The following is a 25,821-nucleotide window of genomic DNA, read 5'->3' as shown; positions in this document are numbered from 1 at the left end:
AAATGCTGCCTTCAAAACCCCCCGAATTCAGTAATATTTTCCAGAGATTTCAAAGAGCATGATACACACACATAATAAATTCTGATGACTGAAACATTTTGGCAGGGTTTTGGTGCCTTATTCCTGTGTGATGCTGGCATCCTCACCCCATCCCCCAGGAAAGGAAAGCAGCATTTCCATCTCCATCCTGCACATGTGCTGCTGCTCTCCTGGGGTGCTGGGACACAGAGAGCTGCCAGGAGCCACATTCTGCCATGCATGTCACCATTTCAGTTGGGCTGGACCAGCTGGTGCCACAGAAACCTCCAACCTAGCAGAGAGCACCTTCTCCACCATCTTCCTGTTGAGGAAGGAGCTACAGAGCCAAGAACACTCGGAGTTCTCACAGTTTTCGGGGAGAATGTTTAACACCAGTTTGAGTGGCCCCTGGTAGCAGGCAACACTAGCACACTGAAATATCCCCCTGCACATGCCAGGCCACGAGAGAAGCTCTGGCTTGAGCTAAAAATAAGCAATGGTGCAAGGAAGCAATGGAGCCTCCCCTGTGCTGCATCTGCTGCTGAGGGAAGGGCAGAGCTCCCCACGGGGCACAGGGAGGAACACCAAGCTCTCCTGCTGCTCTCCTGCATCACCCAGCAGGCTCTGGCAGCATTCTGACCCCCAGGGCCTCGCTGATGAAGCTACTGAGCACAAGAAGGACTCCCACACCCAGAGAGGGAAGATGCATCTCAGTGCAGTAATTCTGAGTCAGTAACGAGGAAAAAACGTGTGCATCCCAAAGACTTTGGGGTGAGTGAGTGAGAAAACCAGAGATGGAGGAGGGAGAGGCTGGCTGTGCATGCTGAAAATACATGGCAGGCTGATGGCTCTGCCAAGAGCAGTCTTGAGATCTCCCCATTCCTCAGGGCACTTCAGATGGCCCTGCAGACTCTGAGAAACTGGGGAGACAACAGGGTGGCAAACGACAGCTCTGCCTCAAGTCAGATACTCACAAATCACTGTTAAATACTCAAATGTCTACTGCAAACTCTTTTCTAATAAATTCTTTCAATAATGGCACAATATTATCATAAACAAGTTGAGAGGCCTGTGCCTGACAAAGTCACCCTGGCAATACTTTCCCAGTTTGAGGTTCAGAGCACATTAAGAGGCAGCAGGACACAATTAATGCTGGAGGACAGCATGAGGAGCTGCATCCATGTGGTACCTGGAGTATCTCGATGATCTTGAGCTTGGTGTCCATGACCAGGATGTCCTCCTTCTCTGGCTCGCTCTGCTTGACATTCCCCTCGGGGGCAGCTGCCAGGGGAGTCATGGGCAGGAAGCCCCCACCCCTGAGCACCACCTGGGTCATCAGCTCCCCCACGCCATGGATTGACCTCATCACATTGCTCCCTTCAGAGAGGAAACAGCTGGGGTTAGCGAGCTGCGAGGAGACTGTGCTAACAGGGCAAGGACTGGCCACAGCCTGCAAAGGAAACTGTCCCAACATCACACACCCACACCCCGGGGACAGGGAAAGCCAACAGAGGCACTGCACTGCTTGGAGAAGCCCCCTGCCCTCTCCCTTCACAGGAACTGCTCAGCTTTACAACCAAGCCATGGACAGAAAAGAGATTTCCAAGCACAGCATCAAGGCCAGGGAGGGAGGGGATTGTTCTGCTCTGCTCTGCAGCAGCCTCACCTCCAGTCCTGGAGGCAGTTTTGGGGGCCAAAATATAAGATCTAAAGATGTTAGAAAGCACCTAAAGGAGGCTACAAAGATGGGGAAGGGACTAGAGGAGAAGTGATACAAGGAGCAGCTCAGATCTCTTGGTCTGCTCAGATGGGGCAGAGGTCAGACCTCACTGGGGCTGCAGCTCCAATCTCTGCCCTGGGACAGGGATGGGAGCCAGGAACAGCTGGAGCTGGGCCAGGGGAGGCTCAGGCTGGATTTTGGGAAAGGTTCATCCCCAGAGGGTGCTGGCACTGCCCAGGCCCCCCCAGGAATGGGCACAGAGACTGCCAGAGCTCCAGGAGCTGCCAGGGATGGGCAGGGTGGGATTTGGGGTGTCTGTGCAGGGTCAGGAGCTGGGCTGGGTGATCCTGGTGGGTCCCTTCCAGCTCAGGATGTTGTGTGACTTCATTGTCCCACCCCACAGTGACATTTTGAGATGAACCAGAGCCACCCAAGAACTTTCTGTCCTATACCTTGCAGCCTTACCTTTACTTTCCTCGCCTTTTGCCATCTTGGTGATAGGGAAGATGGTAGTGATGTGCACACAGTCTAATATAGCAAGGAGGATTTTGGTTAGTCTGAGGAGGTCACAGAAGTTGTAGAAACCAAAATATATCAGATTTCTGGCTAAGTTAACAACCTACCAAAATAACAATAAAAAGCCTGATTAATACTAAACATTTTGCTAGCACAGTCAAGTTGTCTTAACACAGTGACAAGATCAAGAACCTGGCTGAGGGCTGCATTTTATCACAATATCTGGGAATTCTGAAAGACTGCCTAGTTCTACATCACAGCAGAAAGTTTTCTACTTGCCTACAAATACTCCAATGCTTGCAGTTAATGTCTGTACCTGCAACTGACAGTCTATAGCTACAAAACCAGATTTTACTTGTCTCATTATAAAACAGGGCAAGACTAGAGGGAAGGTACAGGTAACTTTTATCACTGTCTTACAAAAAGATATCACACCCATAAAGCTGAGCTTTGTAACTTCCAAGCTATAAAGTTTCCCCACAAGTCTACCCCATAAAGACCCACATAAAAATATCACATACAGGGCAAATATTTAATGTAGCCCCATTATAAGAAGTGTATGACATCAACTGTATTTTTACAGAGTATCACAGCTTTTCTTAAATTAATTATTTGTTGCATGGATTTGCTGTGTTTTATTTGCACAGACTATTTTAACAGGTCAGTAAGTCACAGGACACTTTTTCCTCTTGGTAAACATCACTATAAGCTCTAGAGTCTCTCTGTGCATGCAAACAGTGTTTAATTTTTGAGATATTTATTCCAGTAAAGCCTGGCTTTGCAATAACACGAAGAGCCCAGAGAATAAACAAGGCTGCTGCAAACCTCAGACATAAACTGACATGCTTTAATTGCATTTCAAGAACCATCATTGCAAACTCACAAACTTCAGTGGGGTTACTTGCATGAACAGAAAGAGCCAGCTGAGGCTCAACGCTCACTAATTACACTCACTAATTACTTGCCAAACTACCTGGTGCTGAAAAAAATAACATTCCACAAAAAAAAAAAAGGATCAAATCAGAACTGGATAACTACCTCAAAAGTGAGTTTATTTTTCTCTTTATCAGAGAAAGGGAACCTCTGACACACCACATCTCTTAAATATTCCTCTACAAATTCCATTGTTTGTGCAAATCTCTCCTTAATTTCATCTTTGGAAGTTCCACTGCTATCATAGCTGAAGAGGGGAAAAAAAAGAACAAAACAAAAAAGAAAACAAAACAAAACTTAGCATGCAAATACACAGGGCTCTTTTCCCCCCATTACAAATTTTCATTTGTTTGTCAAAATCTAAGAAAAGCTAAAGGCTGGTAAATAATTTATCCAAATGAGGGAGTCAGGACAATGACACCAGAATTTCCTGGCTTTTGTTGGCTTATCCCATATGCTCATTAGGTACTATTATAAAACATCTGAGAAAAACAAAACAAAACAAAAAGATAATTTTGTCCCAAAAACCAGAAAAGGCAACCCTCATTATTTGAGTGGAAACAATGACAAGTGATGTGCAGCACTGAGGAGAATGGGTGGCCAAGAGAGGCTGAGTGGGGGCCATATTCTTCCTCCAAATAAAACCAATATATATGCAAAGCAGATATTAATTTTTAATATAAATTCTAGGTTTTTTTCTTGTTCAGTGTGACTTTGAGAAGGACAATTCCACTACCTCCCACAAAATACTTTTGCTTCCTGTTTGATCACTGGTAAGCCTCTGCCAGAGCTAAAACCATTTGGTTTTATATTTCAGCCTTGAAATTTCATTTATTATTTACTGCATCTCTCTCAGCAGAGAAAACCAGGCTGGCAAGGAAGGAAATACAAGAAACCACTGAACACCAGCATTAACATTGACAAGACTTAAATGCCTAAGATTTAACTTTCAATTCCTAAGATGTAACTTCAATATTAGGTGTTCATTTTCTCCAACTGAAAAAAAAATGAGCTCCGAACAGCTGAGCACTATAAATTTGGAATTATTAATTTTAGAGTTAATACAAGTGGTTGAGAAACCATGTGCCTGCTCCAGCTGTGGCTCTGTGTAGGTTTTTGAGCACTGTGCCAGAGGATTTTCTACTGGATGCATGTTCAGGACCATGTCCTTGTTTCAGCATCTTCCTCCTTGTTTCTGCTGGTGGTGGTGAGCTCCAATAAGGACAATCTGTCTTGAGGGGACCACACTCAGAGAAAATGGAATCAAATCTGGGAGTTTTAGGGAGATTTGAGTGAAAATGTCTTTACTGGAACAGCAGTCAACAGGGAACAGGGCAGTGGTGGAAGCACCACAGCTGAAGTGTTCCAAGGCCGTGCGGATGTGGCACTTGGGGACAGGGCTGGAGGTGGCACTTGGGGACACAGCTCAGTGCTGAACGTTGGACTCGAGCTTGGAGGGCTTTTCCAAGCTTAACAATTCTGTGGCTCTCCAACCAAACGAGGCAGGAGGAGAGATGAATCCCTGCTCTGCCCAGCTCCAGGTCACTCCATGGTCACATCACCCAGACACGCCGTGACCACCGAGCTCACCCCACACACAGGGAGCTTATTCAATTCCCAGCAACGCGTTATGGGGTGTCTGATTTACTCACAAACAGCAACTCCAAAAACAACGCGTGACTTCGGGGCTGATGCTGCCTTAAAACCCTGCAGTTGTTGCAAATGGTAAAACCTTCCCCAAAAAAAAGCCTTGTAAAGCCATGGCTCAGGCGTGGTGCTTGGGCTGAGCACAGCTGATGGCTGGGCTGACCAGGAATGTGAGGATCAGCCTGCACATCAGCCTGAGCATGGGAACCAAGCCACACCTGGGAGAGCAGGGACCCACACCCACGGGAAGCACCTTCTACCCAGGAGACAAGAACGCAAACACCTTCAGAGTAAAGTCTGGCGAGCTCTAGCAACTCCTAACCAACAAACTGGGCAGCAACAAGTTACCAGCCACTTAGAATTAAACATGATACTTTCAGAAAGCCATACAACAGCGAGCTGTGAAGAACAAAAATCAGAATTAAGCACAATACTTCCAGAAAGCTGTACACCATGAGCTGTGAAGAACAAAAATCAGAATTAAACACAATACTTCCAGAAAGCTGTACAACCGTGAGCTGTGAAGAACAAAAGTTAGAATTAAACACAATACTTCCAGAAACCCATAGAACTGCAAGCTGCAAAGAACAAAAATCTTAAAGACGATACTTCCAGAAACCTGTACAACCTTGAGCTGTGAAGAACAAAAATCAGAATTAAACACGATTGTTCCAGAAACCCATAGAACCGTGAGCTGCAAAGAACAAAAATCAGAATTACACACAATACTTCCAGAAACCTGTACAACAGCAAGCTGTGAAGAACAAAAATTAAGCACGATACTTTCAGAGACCCGTACAACCGGAGCTGTGAAGAACAACAATCAGAATTAAACACAATTATTCTGGAAACCCGTAGAACCATGAGCTGCAAAGAACAAAAATCAGAATTACACATGATACTTCCAGAAACCTGTACAACAGCAAGCTGTGAAGAACAAAAATTAAGCACGATACTTTCAGAGACCTGTACAACTGGAGCTGTGAAGAACACAAATTAAACACGACACTTCCAGAGACCCGTACAAGCAGAGCTGTGAAGAACACAAATTAAACACAATAAGAGACCCGTACAACCGGAGCTGTGAAGAACACAAATTACACACGATACTTCCAGAGACCCATACAACTGGAGCTGTGCAGAATAAAACTCAGAATTACACACGATACTTCCAGAGACCCATACAACTGGAGCTGTGCAGAATAAACTCAGAATTACACACGATACTTCCAGAGACCCATACAACTGGAGCTGTGCAGAATAAAACTCAGAATTACACACGATACTTCCAGAGACCCGTAGAACCATGAGCTGTGCAGAACACAAATTACACACGATACTTCCAGAGACCCATACAACTGGAGCTGTGCAGAACAAAACTCAGAATTACACACGATACTTCCAGAGACCCGTAGAACCATGAGCTGTGCAGAACAAAACTCAGAATGACACACGATCGTTCCAGAGACCCGTGCACGCGGAGCTGTGCAGAACACAAATTACACACAATACTTCCAGAGACCCATACAACTGGAGCTGTGCAGAATAAACTCAGAATGACACACGATCGTTCCAGAGACCCGTAGAACCATGAGCTGTGCAGAATAAACTCAGAATGACACACGATCGTTCCAGAGACCCGTGCACGTGGAGCTGTGCAGAACATGGACGGTGAAGAGGCTCCCCGCGCCCCGGCCGCGCCAGCCCCCGGCGGGCACTCACTCGTCGATGGCGATCTCGGAGGGGATCTCGGACCAGAGGCGGGCGTACTTGACGGGGGTCACCTGCTCCTGGGGGTCCCTGTCCACGTGCATGTGCAGCATCAGGCGGCAGAAGGAGGCGCGCAGGTCGTAGGGCAGGTTCTCGTCGGCCATGCAGCGCAGGATCAGGTCCACGTCCAGCTGCCCCGAGATCTCGTTGATGGCCAGGTACTGGCGGTCAAGGCACATTCGAGCAAAGAGGTTCAGCTGGTACCTTTGGGGGGAAAGGGGAAAAAAAATAAAATTATATGCATTAATTTATGTAGGCTTGAAGGTTATGATTTAATTTCCCGTGTGAAGTATATATAGCTCGATATACAATATATTTTAACCATAAGAAACAAAGCATGTATAAATGTATCTAATATTCTAAATATATATCTATCTAATATATACAAATATATCTAATATATCCAACTATATCTAATACGTCTACATACTTTATGTACATGAAAATATATATATAAAGCAAAGCAGTTCAGCTGGTATCTTTGGGGGGAAAGTGGAAAAAAAGAAAATTATATGTGTTCATTCATGTAGGCATAAAGGTTACAATTTAATTTCCCATGTGAAGTATATATAACTAGATATACAATGTATTTTAACCATTAGAAACAAAGCATGTATAAATATATTTAATATTCTAAACATATATCTAATATATCCAAATACATCCAATATATCTAATATAGCCACAGATATCTAATATATCCAAATATGTACATAAAAAAATACATATAAAGCAAAGAGGTTCAGCTGGTATCTTTGGAGGGAAAGGGAAAAAAAAAGGAAATTATATGCATTAATTTATGTAGGCTTGAAGGTTATGATTTAATTTCCCATGTGAAGTATATATAACTAGATACACAATGTATTTTAACCATTAGAAACAAAGCATGTGTAAATATATCTAATATTCTAAATATAGATGTATAAATATATCTAATATATCCAAAGATATCTAATATATCCAAAGATGTACATGAAAATACATATATAAAGCAAAGAGGTTCACATGGTATCTTTGGAGGGAAAGGGGAAAAAAAGAAAATTATATGCATTCATTTATGTAGGCATAAAGGTTACGATTTTATTTCCTGTGTGAACTATATATAACTAGATATAAATGTATTTTAACCATTAGAAACAAAGCATATATAAATGTATCTAAAATATAGTTTATGTACATTAAAAAAATATATATATGAAGCAAAGAGGTTCAGCTGGTATCTTCAGGGAGAAAATGGAAAAAAGGAAAGAAATTATATGCATTAGTTTATGTAGGCTTGAAGATTATGGTCTAATTTCCTGTGCAAAGTACATATAAATATATGTAATGTAGACTAAAAAATAATCAACACTACTACTGTTGTACCAATACACATACACACCAAAATTTATCGATTCTATTTAAAACCAAGCAAAATACCTACTTTGAAAGCAAGTATGTTTTAAAAAACTTTTATCTAAGAGGTCTCCTTTGAAGCTCCAACAGGCTCCAATAAAACCACGTATTAGGAATTCTGCTGCAAGGATCATTTCAATGAAAGAAACAATTCAAAATAAAATGGTTATTTAAACAAATAATCTAGCTGTGCTTTCTGCACTGCCACAACTCAGCCTGTCAAATGACTCCCAGGGGTTTATAACCCAGACACAGGAATTTGGTCTGGGCTGAAACCTGACCTTGCAATGCCAAGAACTTGGTGTCTTGTCAAGTCACTTGGAAACCTCAGGCGTGTCAGAGCTGCCCAAAGCACGGCCTGGGCTGTGCAAAGAGCCCTGCACAGCCTCCACACCCAGCCTGGGGCACCAACACAGCTTCGTGCTGCTGCTGCTGGGAATCCAGGACCCCATAGGGCGTGCAGAGAAAGCAGGAGGCACGGAGAGCAGCACCGACCTCGTGCAAACCAAAAGCAAAGGCATCTACACACCCAAATCCTGCAATCCCCAAGTGCCCCCCGAACACAGGGAACCCAGTGGTCACCTGCAGGGGATTTTCCAACATCCACCAGCAGGAAACCAAGCACAAAGTACTTGTGAAGCACAACACACTCGAAGCCTGAACTATTTTTTAAAAATCAGTTTGCACTGGCTCGTGTCAATACCTGGACTCCTCGCCACGAATAACTTTGTGCTTTCAGCTCTCACTTCTGAGAGACTTCACCCTGCCTCTCTGAAGGCTGTTTTGTGCCTGGAGCAGGAGTTTTCCTCCCCAGCACACCCAGGCAGCCCTGCTGAGCTCTGAGCTGCCGTGTGCTGCTCACCTGTAGTAGCTGAGCACGTCCCTGTCCTCCTTCTGCCCCTCCTTGGCGTCCTGGGCCAGCTCTCGGATGCTCTTGCTGCGGATTTCCTTGCTGCTGTCCCTCCAGAACAGCCACACTTCCTCCTCGTCCTCGCCCACTTCCAAGGCATTTTCTCCACTCGACACTTCCTCAAATTCAAATCTTGAGAGCACCAGCCTGCCAGGAGAAAGGGAGGTTAAACTCCAGACCCACATGCATCCTTCACTTCTCTCTTAAGACACTTGCTAAAATGAATCTTGCCCTTTCAGCAGTAGCATTTTACTACACCAAATCACTGGGGTGTATTATTAAAAGCATTAGATCATAAGCTTTCCATTCAACCTTAAAAAGATGAACATTTCAGCTCCTTTCAAGTGAAAAAGATGAAGAAACAAGGAAGTTAAAGACACATAATAATGGACTTTCAAAAGCTTCTTTACAGGAGAACTGATTAAAAGATCATTCAACAGACCGGGAAAAGATATGGTAAAGAAAAAATTTATTCATTTTGTACATCATAAATGCCAAATGGGTCAGAACTTCTTTCTGTTTATGTGATGAAGTAACTAGAAATAAATCAGGTACTGATACTAAAAAGGCTTCCAGCAAAGAAAATATCAACACCTGAAAAAAACCTCAAATTAAATACTCAAGGACAAATAAGTGATGTACCGATACTAAGAGTTCATAGAAATAAATATAGCCTTTATGATTTCATGACAAGAATTAAATGTGCAAGTATACTCTCAGCCATTTGTATTTTAAATACTACCAGCTTCCCTTTTGCAGTATTTTGATAATGGTTATCTATTCCCTAGTACATATGTTGAATAAAGCCATCTTTACCAAAGACAAAGAGGATTTGGTGCCTGCTATGAAGCCTCAGCAATGGCAGTGGAGAGCCGGAGACCCAGAGCTCATGTCAGCAGGAGGAAAGGTGAGCAGAGCTGCCAGCTGAGCTCCCTCAGAGCTGGGAGAGGAGCAGAGCAGGAGCCTGCACACCTCCCTGCAAAGCCTGTGTGCTTTGGATCCAACAGGAGACACCTGACAGGTTCCTGCCTGCGGGGCTGAGGAGGCACCTGGCAGGCACCTGCTGTCCCCAGCCTGCTCCTTGTGCTTGAGGATCCCACACAATTAACTCCCAGCAGCCTGCTCAGCTCTGAACCACCTTCCTTCTGCTTCACACCAGGAGAACCACCTCGAAAGGCACGAACTTACTTGGTTTCAATGAGGATGTCAGCGTTGGCTGGGTTCAGCACGGCCTTACAAATCAGCTCCTGTGTCACGGGAATAGACTTGTTCATGGAAACGCACAGATCCGAGAGGTAATCCAAAAACCTGTCGGAAAGCACGAGCCAAGAGGGTATCAATCACTGCTGAGACCTCGACTGAAGCAATCTACATTTCAGGAAGCAAACATTCAGAACTCCACTTGAACAGCAGAGCAAGACTTGCTGCCCCGAGGGGACAGCAGGGCGAGTGCCAGAACACAGTGAACTGGCTGTGCTTCCTCCTGAGCAAGCTGGCAGGTACAGACTTCTCCCAGAAGGAGAAGGGTAATCGCATATTCAGAAATGCAGCTCTCACCTGGGCTCCCTATTTTTCCTCACGAGACTCACAAAGGTGTCAATCTCAGCAGCTGTGATGTGCTTCTCCAGGAGCTTGCGGTTGTTATGGAGCAGGGCTGTGATGGTGTCCTCAGCCAAGACATCATAGCCAATCTGCTTCTGCATGAAGCCAAACTGCTTGGCAATGTATTCCTTCAAAACACACAGGCAAGGAGGAAAGGGCTGTAATTAACCCGCAGAATTTGAAATAATAACAGAAGACAGGTGGATGTTTGTCAATACCAGCACTCCAAGGAGCAAACTGGGTTAGAGCCAAATGATTTGTGTGAAAGAAAGCAAATGATAGACAACCTTAACACCTCCATCCCTCCCCTCTCTTCTAGACTAGAGAGCAGCAATGCATTTATATTTATCTGACAGGACCTTGGTTTTAACACATGGCAACAAAAAATGAACAGCCTTATTTTACAGGGCAACTTTCAACAGAGCCTGCAGTCAGCAAGAGTGAACAATCCCATAAATCACCTATGTGGGACAGGAATTCTGTTATTTTCTTAAATTCCTCTTAGAACCACTGCTAATTACATTATAGTCTCTGACAGATGAAAAACAGAATAAAACAGCAATCCCAAAACCTCTTGCTGACTGTGCAGCCACAGCAGAGCAGGGTTTACTTTGAGGGATAAAGCTTTTTTATTTGAGCAGAGGAACCACGCTGATCATGACAGAGGTCTTTCCAACCTGGTTTTTCCTGTAGTCCTGCTGGGAGTGCCTGAGCACCCTGTAGCAGAGCCTGCAGATGTGCCTGAAGGGCGCGTGGCGCTGGTCCCCCAGCTCCTCCAGCCGCAGCATCGGCCCGTCCCCGCTGTCCGTGAAGGGTGCTTGCAGCAGCTTGAAAATCTACAGGTTTGGTAAAAAAAACCACAGACACGGCCCTGTGGCAAGCACATCTCTCTCTCTCTCTCAGGTGCACAGAGAGAAATGAAAGAGGAAACAATTTCTATTCCTGCTCCTTGTTTTTCCTATGTGGAATGTGTTTGGAGAATTGTTTCCCTGGGGTGATTGCTTGGTTGCATTCTGGTGAGGGTTGTTTGAGCTGATGGCCAACCCAACCCACCTGTGACTAAACTCTCGAGAGAGGGTCACGAGTTGTGTTAGAGTCAAAGAATGTAGTATGTAGTTTTAGTATCCTCCTTTTATATTAACATATTGATGTATTTTAACATAGTTATAATAAAGAAATAATTCAGCCTTCTGAATTGAGTCAGACATTGTAATTTCTTCCCACAGGGTTCACCTGCATTTACAATACAGCCCCATGAGGCACTGCCTTCCTCTGCTCATAGCTACTGTCAAAGCTCTGTGCCTTTGTATTTCCAAAGGTTCATCAGAAATACGCTGCAGTCACCGAGGTTCTCGGCCATGCAGCAGCCCGGACAGAAGAAGCTGATCACCTTTATTCAACACCATCTGCTGGAATTTTTAGTTCCAGCAATGGTGAGCCTACAGCCCACTGCCCAAAGCCTGCTGAAAGCTGGAATCTCAAAGGATCTTTTGGTCCCAATAATGAAACCAAAGTTTCCCAGAGGCACAGAACAGCTTGGACTGGAAGGGACCATGAAGATGATCTCGTTCCAACCCTCTGCCACACGCAGGGACACCTCCCACCAGGCCAGGCTGCTCCAAGCCTGGCCAGGTTCCCTGTCACCAGGTTCTTTTTTTCAAGAACTCTTTTCATAGGCAGAGCTCAGAGAAAACCCCAGCCTACCTGCTTTAGAATATTCTGCTCCCTCATCAGCTTTTGTCGTTCTCTGTTAGGTTTAGAAAACACCACCTCAAGGACGTCCTGGCCAGAATTAGTTCCACCAGTAACAAAGTAGACCAAATCCTCCAACAGTTTGGTAACAGATCTGTGGAAAAGCCAGAAACTGTTAACACGAGAACACAAATTCTCTGTGCTAAAAGAGCAGTGCCAGAGTTTACAGATTTCTAAATGCTAAGTGAAAAACTAACAGCAATTAAAGACTGGATAAAGCTCAGAGGTTTGTACTAGAACTTAAAATTAAAAACTAATGCTCCCCCATTGCTGCAGCCTCACTGTCCAACAGCTAAACCAGAGCAGCAGCAAGACAAGAAAATCCCTTTAGGACAGCTCTACAACTGCCAAGTTCTATTTGGCACTTCTTTCAATTGCCACAAACCATAAATCAGGAGATAACCTCTCCCAAGGCCAAAGAAAAGGCACTGGCTATGGAAGCACACGGGCCCTGGTGTGACACAGCCACCCCCTGCTCTTTTTGTGTGGGCACATTTTCACAGCACGGTCAGAGGATTTGAGCAAATCACATGTTCAGTCCTCACAAGGTGGATTAGGAATTCCCACACTCCATTTGCAGAGGGATGCTGGGGATTAGTCCCCCAAAGCTCACAACGTTTCTCATGCTCTCACTTCACAGAGGACAAGGAGGGCTGGACAATCCAGGCCTGAGAACCTCCACTATGGACACAACAACATCAAATCTCATCAAGGAGGAAACCAAATCCCTCTTCTGTAGCTTACTCTGATAAAACTGTCAAGGAAACAGTTGCTGACTACAGGAAACAACATTATCTGATCCCACTTCTGGTTTCCTTACCTTCTTTCATTCTGGGTTATTGTTCCCTTTTCCAGCTTGCCAGCAATGGAACCTAAAACTTTACTTGCATCATTTGCAAAATCCAAATCCCGAACCTCTGCAGGTGAGACTGGCACTATAGCAAAAGCTTCTTTGTCCTCCTTCACTGGAGAGGTCCCAATCTGAAACCCAGAGAAACTTTATCAGCAAACCCAAAGGCAGGAACAAAGCAGTGGCTCACACTCAGTGATAATGAAACAGAAAAGCCACACTGTGCTTAGGCAGCATGGGAGCACTGCTGAGCCCAAACTCAGAGCACTGTGCAAGCTCAAAGCTGTCCCTAAATTCAAAGGAGCAGCAACTGAGAAGGCAAAATGTTGCTGTAGCCAGTGGAAAAAATACCCTGCTCCTGATGACTGTTGTGGAGTAGAAGCTGAACAGTGTAACTAGAAAGCTACCATGGAACTGAGCCATTAAGAGCAAATATTTTGCACAGGCACTGTTCATTACTGTCACATGCTCAGTGTGTGACATGCTCAGGGAGAGAAACTCCTGCCAACACTTTTGTGGAAGTACAGGAATCAAAGGATGTGCTTACACAAAGTAACAGAGCTTACTTTCAGCATCACAGGTTTCTCCTCTTCTTTATCAATAGGGATGTTGGTGCTGTGAACCCAGGTGTTGGTGCAGAGGTGCCTGAGCCTCACGTAGGAGTTCCTGAAAGAAAGTCAGGAGAGCCCCAGCATGAGTCAGCTTCCCAGCTGGGAAGACTTTGCATTGGGATTTTGAGATGCTGGCAGGAACAAGTGGAAAAGAAGTGTCATCTCTGTCCACACTGCATACCACAGCTGGAACAACACTCTTAATGCCTTAGCTCACTCTGTGAATTCACCTGAGGAAGGCTTCTTCTGCAATGAAAGAGATTCTGCTCTAAAACAGAACCACAGCCACTCTGAGCTGCTGGAACTCAGCTGCTGAACAGCAACAGCCCAAACTTCTTCCCATCCTCACCTTTCCACTGCTACGAGCTGCCAGCTTCTCCCCTTACCTCTGGGGTTTTCAGCCCACAACTCCCTGATACTCCAAAATATGGGTATTTGATGATTTAGGGAGCTGCTGAATAGATGGAACCAACTTGCTGTGCTCTCTCAGTGGGAACAGCAGCAAAGAGCTGTACCAGAACTCCCTGATACTCCAAAATATGGGTACCTGATGGTTTAGGGAGCTGCAGAATAAGTGGAACCAACTTGCTCTGTCAGTGGGATCAGCAGCAAAGAGCTGTGTGCAGTGTGGCACTTGGAAGGGTGCAGCAGCTTCTCAACACGGACAGTAAAGAACACACAAACAACAGAAAATCCAGTGCTGAATAGAGGCTGTTACATCCTGACACCATACAGACAGGTCACAGGGATGAATGCCTTGATAGGACACCCAAGGCTTTTAGTCTCAGGTCATTCCTGGCAAGGAATTCACTTAGGAAGTCACTTAGCTCAATTTTCCCATCTGTAAAATGGTGTTTTCTTACTTATACCTCAATTGTAAAGCACTCATCCAAGTTTCAGGCATTTTCTGATTATTTGAGCATTCATTAGAGGAGGAACCTGATTCCAAAGCATGAAAGGAAGACAGTCTGGGGCAGCTTCACTTCAGAAACCCCAAAAGCACCCGAGCTGTGCAGGGGTCACCGTACCTGGGCACGAGGCTGTCTCCCCCCCGCAGCGTGGTGGGGTCCAGCTCGAAGATGGAGGAGATGTCGTTGCCCTCGGGCACGGACACCAGGGAATAAGCCATCTTCTCCTGGGGCCCCCGGCCCCGCCGCGCCTCCTGCTCGGGGTCCAGCTGTGGAGAAAGGCCTGAGGTCAGGGCAGCCCTGCAGAGCCACCCTCACAGCCCCAGACACACAGGGAGCACCCTGCAGCAGGGCAGGGCTGCAGGACACCCCACACTGAGCTGCTGAGGACACCCCACACTGAGCTGCTGAGGACACCACCACACTGAGCTGCTGAGGACACCACCACACTGAGCTGCTGAGGACACCACCACACTGAGCTGCTGAGGACACCACCACACTGACCTGCTGAGGACACCATGACAGTGACCTGCTGAGGACAACACCACCACACTGAGCTGCTGAGGACACCACCACCACACTGAGCTGCTGAGGACACCACCACGACACTGACTTGCTGAGGACACCACCACCACACTGACCTGCTGAGGACACCACCACCACACTGACCTGCTGAGGACACCCAACACTGACAGCAGCTGCTCTGGCCTTCAAGCACTCCTTGCTTCCCCTGAGTGCCAGCACAGGAGGTCCACCTCCACACAGAACCCCCGTCTCACAGACAGTGCCAGAAGAGACAAACCCCCCCAGCCATTCACCTCACACACACTGGGAGCTCTCAGTGGCTTCTGATATCACACATCAGCTGAGATCCCCAATCCTCACACTACCAGCTCTCCAGACATACCCCACACATGGCAATTATCCCTCTAACCACGTAATTAATGAGCTGAAAATATAAAAACCCGGCCACACCATGTACCAACAACCTTGCTGGGAAATAATCAGCTTCAGCAGCGAGAGTGGGACCCACATCCATCAGTCCCAGGCAAGAGAAACAAAAAGCCAATCAAGGAGTTGGAAGCCCTGCTGCTCACACTACAGCCTGTGCTGCTCTCAAGCACAAAAACGTGTTCCAAAGGCCATGGCAGCAGAAGGATCTTTATTCCCAAGGTTCCAGCAAATCCCCAGCCTCCTCCAGCAACATAAAGATATATAAATTGGATAAACCCTTGGGGCTTCAGATGAAAAGACAAAAGGTAGGAAAAAACAAAGATGAACTGAGGAAAGGAACAACAGCTTTCTCCAGATCCTTTCCCAGGAACTCCCAGCTGTCACAAATCCCTAAAGAAGCTGCTCACTGTCCTGGCACAGGAACCAGCTGTCCATGCACAACCACCTAAATCCTGGCTGCAATTTTCAAGGTGCCCAAGAACCCAGTTTCTCAGCTTGTCTGTGATGGTGGCACCCAAGGGAGTCAGCACTCAGGCACCTGCCTGTCAAAGTCCTGCTGTAAGGCACTGCCATCCTGGAGCAGATGGAAAAGGTATCCAGTGTTGCTTGTGCCTCAGGATACTCCCAAGTTAACATATTTGCAGTCAATGAACTTGGCTGCGAAGCAGTGACATTTAAAGTCTGATTTTGTACATGGGAACAGGCAGTTATCTGTATGGAACAGAAATACACTTTGGGAATGTGCCTTCAAGGGAAGGAGCAACTCTACACTCAGAGTCCATCTGGAGAGAAATTCTGGGAGAAATTCACTCACTTGGAATGAATTCTCTGAATTTCAGCTGTCTCCTTCATCCACCCCCCCCACGAAGGGGAGGGAACACAGTGAGGGATCCAGCTGCTCTGCACTCACAGCTTGTCCCTTGGGAGACAATTGGTCACTTCTCCAAACTGGGGCAAAGCTGAGCACGAGCAGTAAAGCAGAAAATGGGGCAATTCAGGGAGCACTGAAATTCAACCCCAAAGGTGACAAGAGCAGCCCTCTTTGCTGCTGGAAGGTGGAGCTGGCACCTCACCCATGCCCATGGAGACCTTCCTGCACAGCTCTCGGGGGGACAAGGAGAAAGCACCAACAAAAGCATGAGCTGTGCACAGAAACCCTGCAGGCAGCTCGTGCCTGGAGTCGGGATAAAGTTGGATAAAGCAGCCTACACCCTCCTGTGTCAGCAGTGAATGGGAAACGAGGGGGCAGTTTCCTGTCAGAGCTGAATTCTGTGCTCCTGGTCCTGTTCTTGCTGAGCTGTTTTTGCCATCTAGTGGTAAAGAGAGAGAGCAGGGAAAACCCAGGGAGCTGAGAGTGAACGAATATTATCCATGCACAGGTCAGCAGGACACACCACAGGAGCAGGGTGTCTACCCGGAGCCCTCAGCACTGATTAACTGACAAAAAATTAACCCAACAAAACACCTCAGTACTGGATTCCCCCCACACCCCAGAAAATAGCTGTGGGTGGGGTTTTTTCAGGGTTTTTTTGCCATGTTTACTGCAGTCAAGCTCCAAATGCCACCAAGGAGTAATCGAGAAAACAGCTCAATATCTGAGGCCGAGGGAAGCATTTTAATGGCCAGGCTGTAATGAAAAATCCTTTTAGGAGGAAAAATGCACCCTGCAGGATTTCCAAGCAGCACATCCATCTCTTAAGGACAGAAGGAATAGCTCTTTGTCATATCCAAATGGTGCAAATCCTCTATAATACAGGATAAATGACCAGGAAAGCTGCATAAGCCTATGATCAAATCCAATTAACTAAATAAAATCCACAATGCAAAGTGCTGTTCCAGTTTTGTCTGTTCTCAACTCCTGAAGCAACGCTGCTCCCTCTGACACTAAAGACAAGCTTCTGTCCATGCAGAGCACCACACACTCAATCTCTGACACAACAACATTTACTGGCAACACAGACTGGCTCCCACAGGAAAAGCAGAGGAATGGCACTGGAACCACCTCCCCTGCCATTCCTGCTCCGTTATCCTGCTTCCCAAGAACAGCACATTTGTTGTTTAAGCACAGAGGTCAGACAGGCACAGCACTGGGGACATTCCCTCAGGGGCGAGTCCCATCTGGTGTCACCTCGAGCAACTTGATTTCCAGCCCAGGGCAGGACAGTGCTCCAAGGAAGCAAAGGTTGAGGAAACAGGAAGACAGAAAAAGATGCCACAAAGGGAGGAGTGAGGGGGGTTCAGGTAATGTGTTAATTCAGTTCCAAGTGGGTTGTTCTGCACTAAAGTGTCAACACCCACTCCTTGGACAGGCCTTAAAAGCCTCCAGAGCATTCTCAGGTTTTAGTTTCTTCACTAACAAAGCCTGGACCAGCTGTGCACTGGCCAGGGCAGCCCTGGGTCTGTGCCAAGCCCTCCTCAGTCAGGGGCAGGACCATCCCCTTGCCTATACTTACTGAGGATTGACACTCCAGGTCATCTTCCTCATAGTCAGGGTTTACCTGATGGAACAGAATCACAGGCATGTCAAAACTCCAGCACAGCTGCAAGGGGCAAACAGCCTGAGCATCACCTGAGCTCTCGTGGTCACCAGTGCCCTGCACTGCTCCAGGCATGCAGAGCACACTGCCCACACCCAGCACGGCTCAAATCACTTAAATAACCTGCAAACAGGCAGGGAGATTTAGCTCCTTCAGGAGAACCACTACAGGGGCAAGACTAGAGTTTATGCTTTTTTTGTTGTTTCAGTTCCAGGTGGAATTTCCACCTAGGAATTACTGGTTTGGAGAAATCTTTTAGAACAAACATTATTCTAACCAGGGATCAGGTGAGCAATCTCCTCTGGGATATTCCTGCATGATCTAATAGCATGTTTTTGTTTTGGCAGATTAGAAAATCCAAGATTTACTGGAAAAGCTCTACACTGGATCACCACTGAAAAGGAATTGCAGTGTGCATGTGACAAAATGCTTCTGGTTTTCCAATCTGCTTACCAGAAGAATATAAAATGAGATATTTAATCTGGACTTTATCTGCAGTTCTTACAGACTGGTCTGAAGTCAGTGTTTTCATTTTATACTCAGTTCTACGATTCTGCTCAAAAATCAGTGATTCAAGAGAAATTACCAACACTTGAATTCATTTTCCCCCAAAGGCTCTCAGTCATTTACCATTTATTCATCAGTTAATAAAGTCACATTGATTCCAGTGCCCACATGACAGGATACTATTTAGTGCCTATTCTTTGCAGGAGAAGTTCTTGACTCTAGAATTCACACAAAAAGTGTAATCAGCTCATGACTACCCCAAACCACGATATTCTTTCAGCTCTTTCATCTTATCTCCTACATTTAGCATCTATTTTTGTATTAATCCAAACGACCACTCTCCTCCCCTCCCCGTGTCCAGCTTCAGGGTGGGAAATGACAGATTTGGAGAAGGTGCCAAAGGAGGAGAAGGCAGTGCAGGGGCAGGCAGAGGTGCCAGCCCAGCCCACGTACCTCTGCTGCCAGGTAGTGCCCCGTGGCCAGGTGCTTGAACCTGAAGAGGCTGTTCCAGTAGCCAGCTCCCCCTCGGCAGGGATCGTGCTGCACCACCTGCAGGGACAGGGAGCACACCTGAATGCAGCACAGACCCCCCTTCCCTGCAGGACTGCCTCATGTCGTGGGCAGGGCAGAGCAAACACAAGCAGGGGCTGAGAAAAGACAAAGCCACCTTGGATCTGTCCCCAGGACTGTGCAGGGGATGCTCTGAGCTGGCTGGGAACAGTTCACCTCAGATTGGGAATGAATTAAAGAAGGTGCTCTCTAAGTGCATGTGTTGCCAGGTCTTGAAAGAAACCCCTAGAAAAGGCAACAAATCCATTACCCTTGGCTATAACTAAATTTTTGGCTGTTTCAAGTGGATGAGGGAAGACACCTGGAAATATTTCAAATGCAACAATGCTGTACAGAAGACTGAATATTTATATTTACTGACAAAATGGGGCAAGCAGAGCCATAAACACCTGTAACCCCATATTGGCTGCTGTGATCCTAAAGAAAACTCATCACAGCTGACCTGTTCCTTTCAGGGAAGAACTCTCACCTGTCCAGGAAACTGCACAGACATGGAAAGTTACCATGGACTGATAACATGCCAAAGTAAAGCTAATTACAGGCAGATTTTCATTTGAGATACAGGAGAAGCTGAATGTCACAGCAAATACTTCTGGAAAAGGAATATAAAAACACCTATCCACCATTACAATTTATTTTTTGATTCTTATACGTACTTCATAATTGAATCAGATTTAAAAATCATAAACCAATGCTAATAATACCAACAGATTGAGGCTATTTTCAGAAGCCACTGATGGCCAAGGTGTTAGTCACTCTGTTTAAAAGCCAAGGGAATTTAAAAAGCCAGTTCAGACTGACTAGCAAGGGGCTGCAGCCTCCTATCAGATGAGGATATACATAATCACATTATTCCACACCAAAAATAGAGTCTTCAGTACACTCAGCAGGACAGTGGAAATTATAAGCTGTTGTTAAACTTCAGTGACTGGTAAGAGAATGACTTCATTGATGTTTCTCTGTGTTCTTTTCCTGAACTGTAAAGCACCTGAACTTGAGAGCTCTGTGCTGCACCAGAGAGCATCTGTGACTGTGCAAAGGAGTGCAGCAAGTGAAATAATTTTAATTTCAGCCTGTAGCACCAGGAAAACTTTACCTAAAACAAGAAACTGGACAGTCAGAAGGAGGAATTGTTCCTCCCAAGGCCTTACCTCCACCTCCCACAGGGCTTTGGAGCTGGTGGCAGACGTGGCCGACTGCCGGCCCGTGGTCCTGAGGAACACGTGCTGCTTCTTCCTGTGCTCGTCACACGTCAGGAACTTCTCCTGCTCGGCGTGGAACAGCCTGACCACGTCCCCCTGGCAAAGGCAGGCAGCAGGGTCAGCAGGGCAGTGCCCAGCAGGGCCCCAGCTGCCTTCAGGCACAGCCCTGCCTCTCACCCCTTTGAGGATGTCGTCCTTGTTGTCGCTCCATTTCATGAAGAGCACGATTTTCCAGCTGGTGTTGCAGTTCACCGAGTTGACCTAGAAGGAGAATGAGACCATCAGTCCCACTGTCCTGTGCCTGCACAAGATCCTGCCATGAGCAACTGATCTGATTTTTGAGACAATTTTCACCAGAATACTGCAGGCTGGCTGCATTACTCTGGAGAAGCAAAGTCTTTTCTGTATCTGCTCCAGAAAAGTAATTCCAGAGCTGACTTGCTTGGAAGCCACTTGTTACACATCTGTGCTGGCAGATTTAACTTTCTTCACAGTGACTAGTATGGGGCACACCACTGTGCCACAACTCCTGATTCTGAAGGAACAACTCATGCAAAAGAGACGAAACTCAAACCTCTGCCAGCACCCAAGAGAAAGTAGAGCTCCAAGACTGATTACCAGGATAACCTTTCCTAATAAGCAGTGCCACAGGTACCAACCACCTTGCTGAACTCCAAAGCATGTACAACAGCTAAGCTGAAGCACAGAGAGGTTTGTACAGCTGCTCCAGCTGTGCCAAAGTCCCCTTACCTCGTTGCATCCCGGATTATCCACAAGCTGATGGCTACTGGCATGGAGAGGCTGGCCAGCATTGACAGGATTCAGGACTACTTTGTCTCCAATGACAACCTGCAGAGAAGTGCAGCATCAGACAAATTTGCACCCTGAGAAAGTTTTCTTTTTCTACCTTTTTTTTTTTTTTTTTTTTTTTAATGGAAGACATGGGAGGAAATCACCTTTTTGCAGTCTGGAGAGGTGCCAGTATTCCACCAGGATTCTGTTTGGTTCAGAGTTTTGCTCACTAAACTTAGTGACTGAGGCAAAAACTCCTTTGCTCCTGGACTCAGAGCCTCTCAGAAGAAGCAGGCTGAGTTCTGGTACAATGGGGCTACAGGATAAATGATGGCTGATGGATAAATTCACTGTGTTTAGGTGCCAAACACACCTGGCCTAGACCCCAGAGCACACTGAAGCTTATGACCTCCTGGTTTTAGGAAGATTCCATACCCAAGTGACTCAGCTGTTGCAAAGGAAGGGATTAAAATGGCAATGCATTTAAAAATTTCCCATGAGCAGGAGCATTTCACTTCCTTATTACCTCACTCTTCATATCCAAAGTGATGACGAATTTTGATTCTAAGCTGACAACACTGAAAACCAAGATGCTAATTATTCCTTCCAAACCTCCTGAAGGAGCTCAACACTTCCTACCATTTTGAATTGAGCAGGAATTGTGCAAGGCCAGCCTAATTAGGTCCCTTATTCCCTCCAATGTTACATCATTCCATGTTTCCAAAATACAAGTTACCATAGCAATTCTCCTCCCCCTCATGACAGCATAGCAAAAAAGGTTGTTCCTGCATCATCATCACGCCCTGGGAGATGGGTGCAGTGCATTAATTGCAATCCAGGCCCCCCAGTGCAGGCTGTGCCCAAGGGATGAGTGAGGACCTGCTCCCAGCACTTACACTGTCCCCGATGGAGCGCAGCTTGTAGAAGGGCTGGATGTAGAACCAGGAGCCTTCATTTCCAGCTTCGTCCAAGGTCACCCTCATTGCATTCTTCTCTAGCAGAGCTGGAAGCCTCTTATTTACTGTTAAGTATTTGTTACTTTTTAAGTGAAGCAGCTAGAATAAGAATCAGAGTTCAGTTCTAAGAATGCTCCTCTTCCTCCCCTCAATAACCCGAGCGTGCGTGAGACAACTGCAATGCTACACAGGAGTGCAAACTGAATTATCTACAAATTCTGAGGGACCCGGGCACAACTCCACTCACACCCAGAGACACAGAACAAAACACCTCCAGTTAATCCAACTGCCCCTTGCCCAGCTAGGACAAGCACATGGAGATGCCCTCATCACTTTACAACCACCTCTTCAAAAAAACCCAGGACCAAAACTTGTGAAATGCTGGGGACTAAGTGGCTCCTCCTGGTAAGAGGCAAAGCTGCTCTTCTCTTGCTTTGCTTGGTCTCATCTAACAAAAAATTGTAATTATTTCTATTGATTTTCTTCTCTGTGTTAGTTTATGATTTGTGTCAACATTTCACTGTGAGAGGATATTTGGTGTTGAACATGTGCCACTCCCAACAACTCTAATGAGGGCTCTAACAAGGATTTCTGAAGAAAACAATCAATGGTGACCTCAAAACCAAGCACAATTAACCCATAACAAAACACTGATCTCATCACAGATGTAACACCCAGGCCCTGCTTCCCAGGATCCCACTTCAGAGCATGGTGAAACCTGGCAAAACTACAGACTCCTGATCATCAATTCCAGCAACCTGAAATCCACTGAGCTGGGAATTTTCAACTAAATCCTCTCCAGCTTGCACAGATGTTCACAGCCTACCTGGATGACATTCCCATACTGGATGACTGTTCCCAGCAGTTTTCTGTTTTCAGTTTCGTTCTGTTTCTTTTCCAAATCTGCTGCATGCTGAAATTAAAGGAGAACAGTTCAACTGCTGAGTGTTTTAGAAAAGGGGTTTTATGAAACTCCCTTTTCTTCGAGATTATTTCAAAGGACTGGAAAAACAGCAAGCATCTGAAAGAGCCTAATTTCCTCGTTTTCAAGCTTCCAACAGTGTAATTTCCAATTCCCTTTTTCAACTGTTTGGGGAGAGAGACACACATCATTAAAGTAACCCATAATTTGGGTACAATTGGACAAAACTCTGGAATAAAACATGAGATAAAAAGCTCAGACAAGATATAAGGCAGATACCTAGCAGGGGGGAAAGGTGAAAAAAGGGATGGGTAACAACTCCAGACAGGAATTCTATTTTCCTTTCTACTGACTTCCACAAAAACTGAATGAAATTATCTCAACTTTGATTCTTGATTTTCCTTTGCCTATACAGGCTCCAGTGCCCACTGCAGCTCTGGATTAGAGAGTTTCCCATTCCCCACACCTGGGCTTGTTTACCCCGAGGTGATGGAACCTCTGGGCCACAGCTGAGAATTCCTGCACCACACTGATAGGGAAAGCAAAGGGGAAACCCTTGCAAAATTGAATTATTATAAGGACACAAAGCCTTAATTCATAACTAACAATTAGCCTCTTGCCATTGTTGTTTTAAAAGTGAGCTATTTGCCCCAGGCTGTTTTTAAACAATTTCACTTGGTAAAGAACTTCTTCACTTCACAGGAAATATGTTTTGAATTAAAAGCATAAATCTGGTATTTGCTTTAACTGCTATCTGGAGGTGGAGAGCAATTTAAAATTGGACTTTTTAGGAGGCTGAACATCAAGGATTATGGTTTGGTTCTCAGGTCTCAAGGACTGTGGTGGGTCCAGGTTTCTCTTGGAGAAGGAAAGTGCCCATGGTTCCTTACTACAGTGAGGTGAAGCACCAGGACAAAGTGAAGCACCAGGACAAAGTGAAGCACCAGGACTCATTAAAAATGTGCTGTTTTCAGATGCTGTGCTAGCTATGAAAACTGGCTTCTTACTCCAGGAGAACCTGAGATACAGCTGCTCTTTCAAATCCAAAATTTTCTTCAGTCATGCAATGCAACACTATTTTCTCTGTATTACTAAAAGACAACTTTTTTGCTTGATTTTCAAGTATTCTGTAAAGAAAAGGTTTCTTCAAGACACCAGAGCCCTCCCAAATAACAGCAACCACAGCCAGGACTGACCTGCCTGACCTGCCCCACTGGGTACCACATTTGTTATAAATACAAAACCCAATTTTTTTCTGTGAAAGTACAACTAGGACTTAGGATGTACTTGAAAAGCACTCCCCAAACCTGACAGTCACTCCAGGAGAAGCACTTTTGTGGCCACTAGATGTCAGCTCCTCAAGCAGCTCAGATGCTGCGACCACAGAGAGACAAGTGTCCCAGATTTGAAATCCCTTAAATGGCATTAACTTAAAATAACCTGACCTCAGCATGGAGCGCCCTGTGGCAGACAATAAATTCCACCAGCAGACAAACAGAAGCCAAAAAAGGCAAGTGATGATGATGAACACGTGTTGCATCATCAGCTGCGTTGGAAACGCAACGCTCTGCTAGAGAAATCTCATCCTGGGCAGAGCTCACAGCTGTGAGCACAGGGGTTCAGAGCACTCCACGTGCCAGCAAGTGGAAAAGGTGACACATGGACACACAGGGCTGGCAGCAGGAAGTTCTGATACAGAGATGTCCACGGGACACAATTATTTTCAGGCCCCAGATCACTGCACACCTGATTGAGCCCATCAGACTTCATGTCCGAGTGATGCAGATTGAATAAACCCCAATAAAACTGTAAGGCACTCAAATCCTTCCTCCAACTCAAGCAGGTTTTGGTGGGACACTTCTGGGCAAACATTACCGGGCTCAGGGTAATTCTGGAAAAATCCCATCCTGGAAAAATCCCATCCTGTATTTCCAGGAGCCTGGCAGAACAGGGTCAAGTGTCAGATGAGCAGGGACAGGTCCCAAACACCTGCACTGGGATGGACTTAGGGAAGGGAAGACAGCTCCACAGGAGAATGTAATCCAGGGCAATTCCAAAGCCTTTTTCTTCTGCATGTTGCAGTATTTAGACTCCAGTTTCCATTAAAACCCAGCAACCCTCCCTTTTCCTGACACAGCAAGCAGCCAACCCCAGAACCCCCACCACTCCAAACCTGCTGCCACAGCCTGCTTCCCTTACCAACATGAGAAACACGGCCCAGGTGAAGGAGCTTTGTGCTACCAAAATAGCTTTGTCCCTGCCAAGCTGATACTTTTGGGTTATAAATACATTTTTTGAGGCAGAAGGAGTCCACCAGTGGGTCTTTGTGAAGTGCAGAGCGAGGCAGCCATATGGCAATCAGCAAGTGACACTCTCCTACGGGGCCATTTCGTATTCCAGGCTACAATGAGCTTAATATAGGCTTAAAGAACCTAAAAATATTTAGAATTGTAATTTTGACATGAAGTACTCCAGCTATGTAATTTTAACATAAACACTGAGTTTATTTAACTCTAAAGTCAACAGATGGTATTTAAGTTAAGTTGGCTTTTTTTTTATATAGGAGCTCTAAAAACAGCAATCAACTGCCTTACTGAGTTTTCAGCTGCTGAATGTCAACATTTTACCCAGAAAATATTAAATACTGCAAGCTAATAAGGAAGGAGAGGCTGTCTGGCCTTATAATTACTCATAATTACCCATCAACCTTTCCATATATCAACAGCAGTGATGTTTGCTTGAGCAGTCC

General features: G+C 45.8%; 1 protein-coding gene across 1 annotated transcript in view; it reads right to left on the bottom strand.

Annotated features, from left to right (window-relative positions):
• Positions 1-25,821, bottom strand: part of ITPR1 (inositol 1,4,5-trisphosphate receptor type 1) — a 157,320-nt gene that overhangs the window by 88,880 nt on the left and 42,619 nt on the right. The window contains exons 5-23 of the mRNA XM_077786196.1: positions 22,977-23,063; positions 22,091-22,249; positions 21,153-21,251; positions 20,580-20,663; positions 20,352-20,498; positions 19,084-19,179; positions 18,040-18,084; positions 14,753-14,901; positions 13,680-13,779; positions 13,084-13,244; positions 12,216-12,357; positions 11,189-11,347; positions 10,467-10,639; positions 10,098-10,217; positions 8,862-9,056; positions 6,557-6,808; positions 3,293-3,434; positions 2,204-2,357; positions 1,208-1,395 (exon numbers count right to left, since the gene is read on the bottom strand). Of these exons, the coding sequence (XP_077642322.1) occupies positions 1,208-1,395; positions 2,204-2,357; positions 3,293-3,434; positions 6,557-6,808; positions 8,862-9,056; positions 10,098-10,217; positions 10,467-10,639; positions 11,189-11,347; positions 12,216-12,357; positions 13,084-13,244; positions 13,680-13,779; positions 14,753-14,901; positions 18,040-18,084; positions 19,084-19,179; positions 20,352-20,498; positions 20,580-20,663; positions 21,153-21,251; positions 22,091-22,249; positions 22,977-23,063 (2,652 nt within the window). The remainder of the gene's footprint in view (positions 1-1,207; positions 1,396-2,203; positions 2,358-3,292; positions 3,435-6,556; positions 6,809-8,861; positions 9,057-10,097; positions 10,218-10,466; positions 10,640-11,188; positions 11,348-12,215; positions 12,358-13,083; positions 13,245-13,679; positions 13,780-14,752; positions 14,902-18,039; positions 18,085-19,083; positions 19,180-20,351; positions 20,499-20,579; positions 20,664-21,152; positions 21,252-22,090; positions 22,250-22,976; positions 23,064-25,821) is intronic.

The sequence above is a fragment of the Lonchura striata genome, chromosome 12, assembly GCF_046129695.1.
Source record: "Lonchura striata isolate bLonStr1 chromosome 12, bLonStr1.mat, whole genome shotgun sequence".
NCBI classification, from domain to species: Eukaryota; Metazoa; Chordata; class Aves; order Passeriformes; family Estrildidae; genus Lonchura; species Lonchura striata.
The sequence above is the reverse complement of the archived record's forward strand: the minus strand, read 5'-3'. Positions and strand labels throughout refer to the sequence as shown.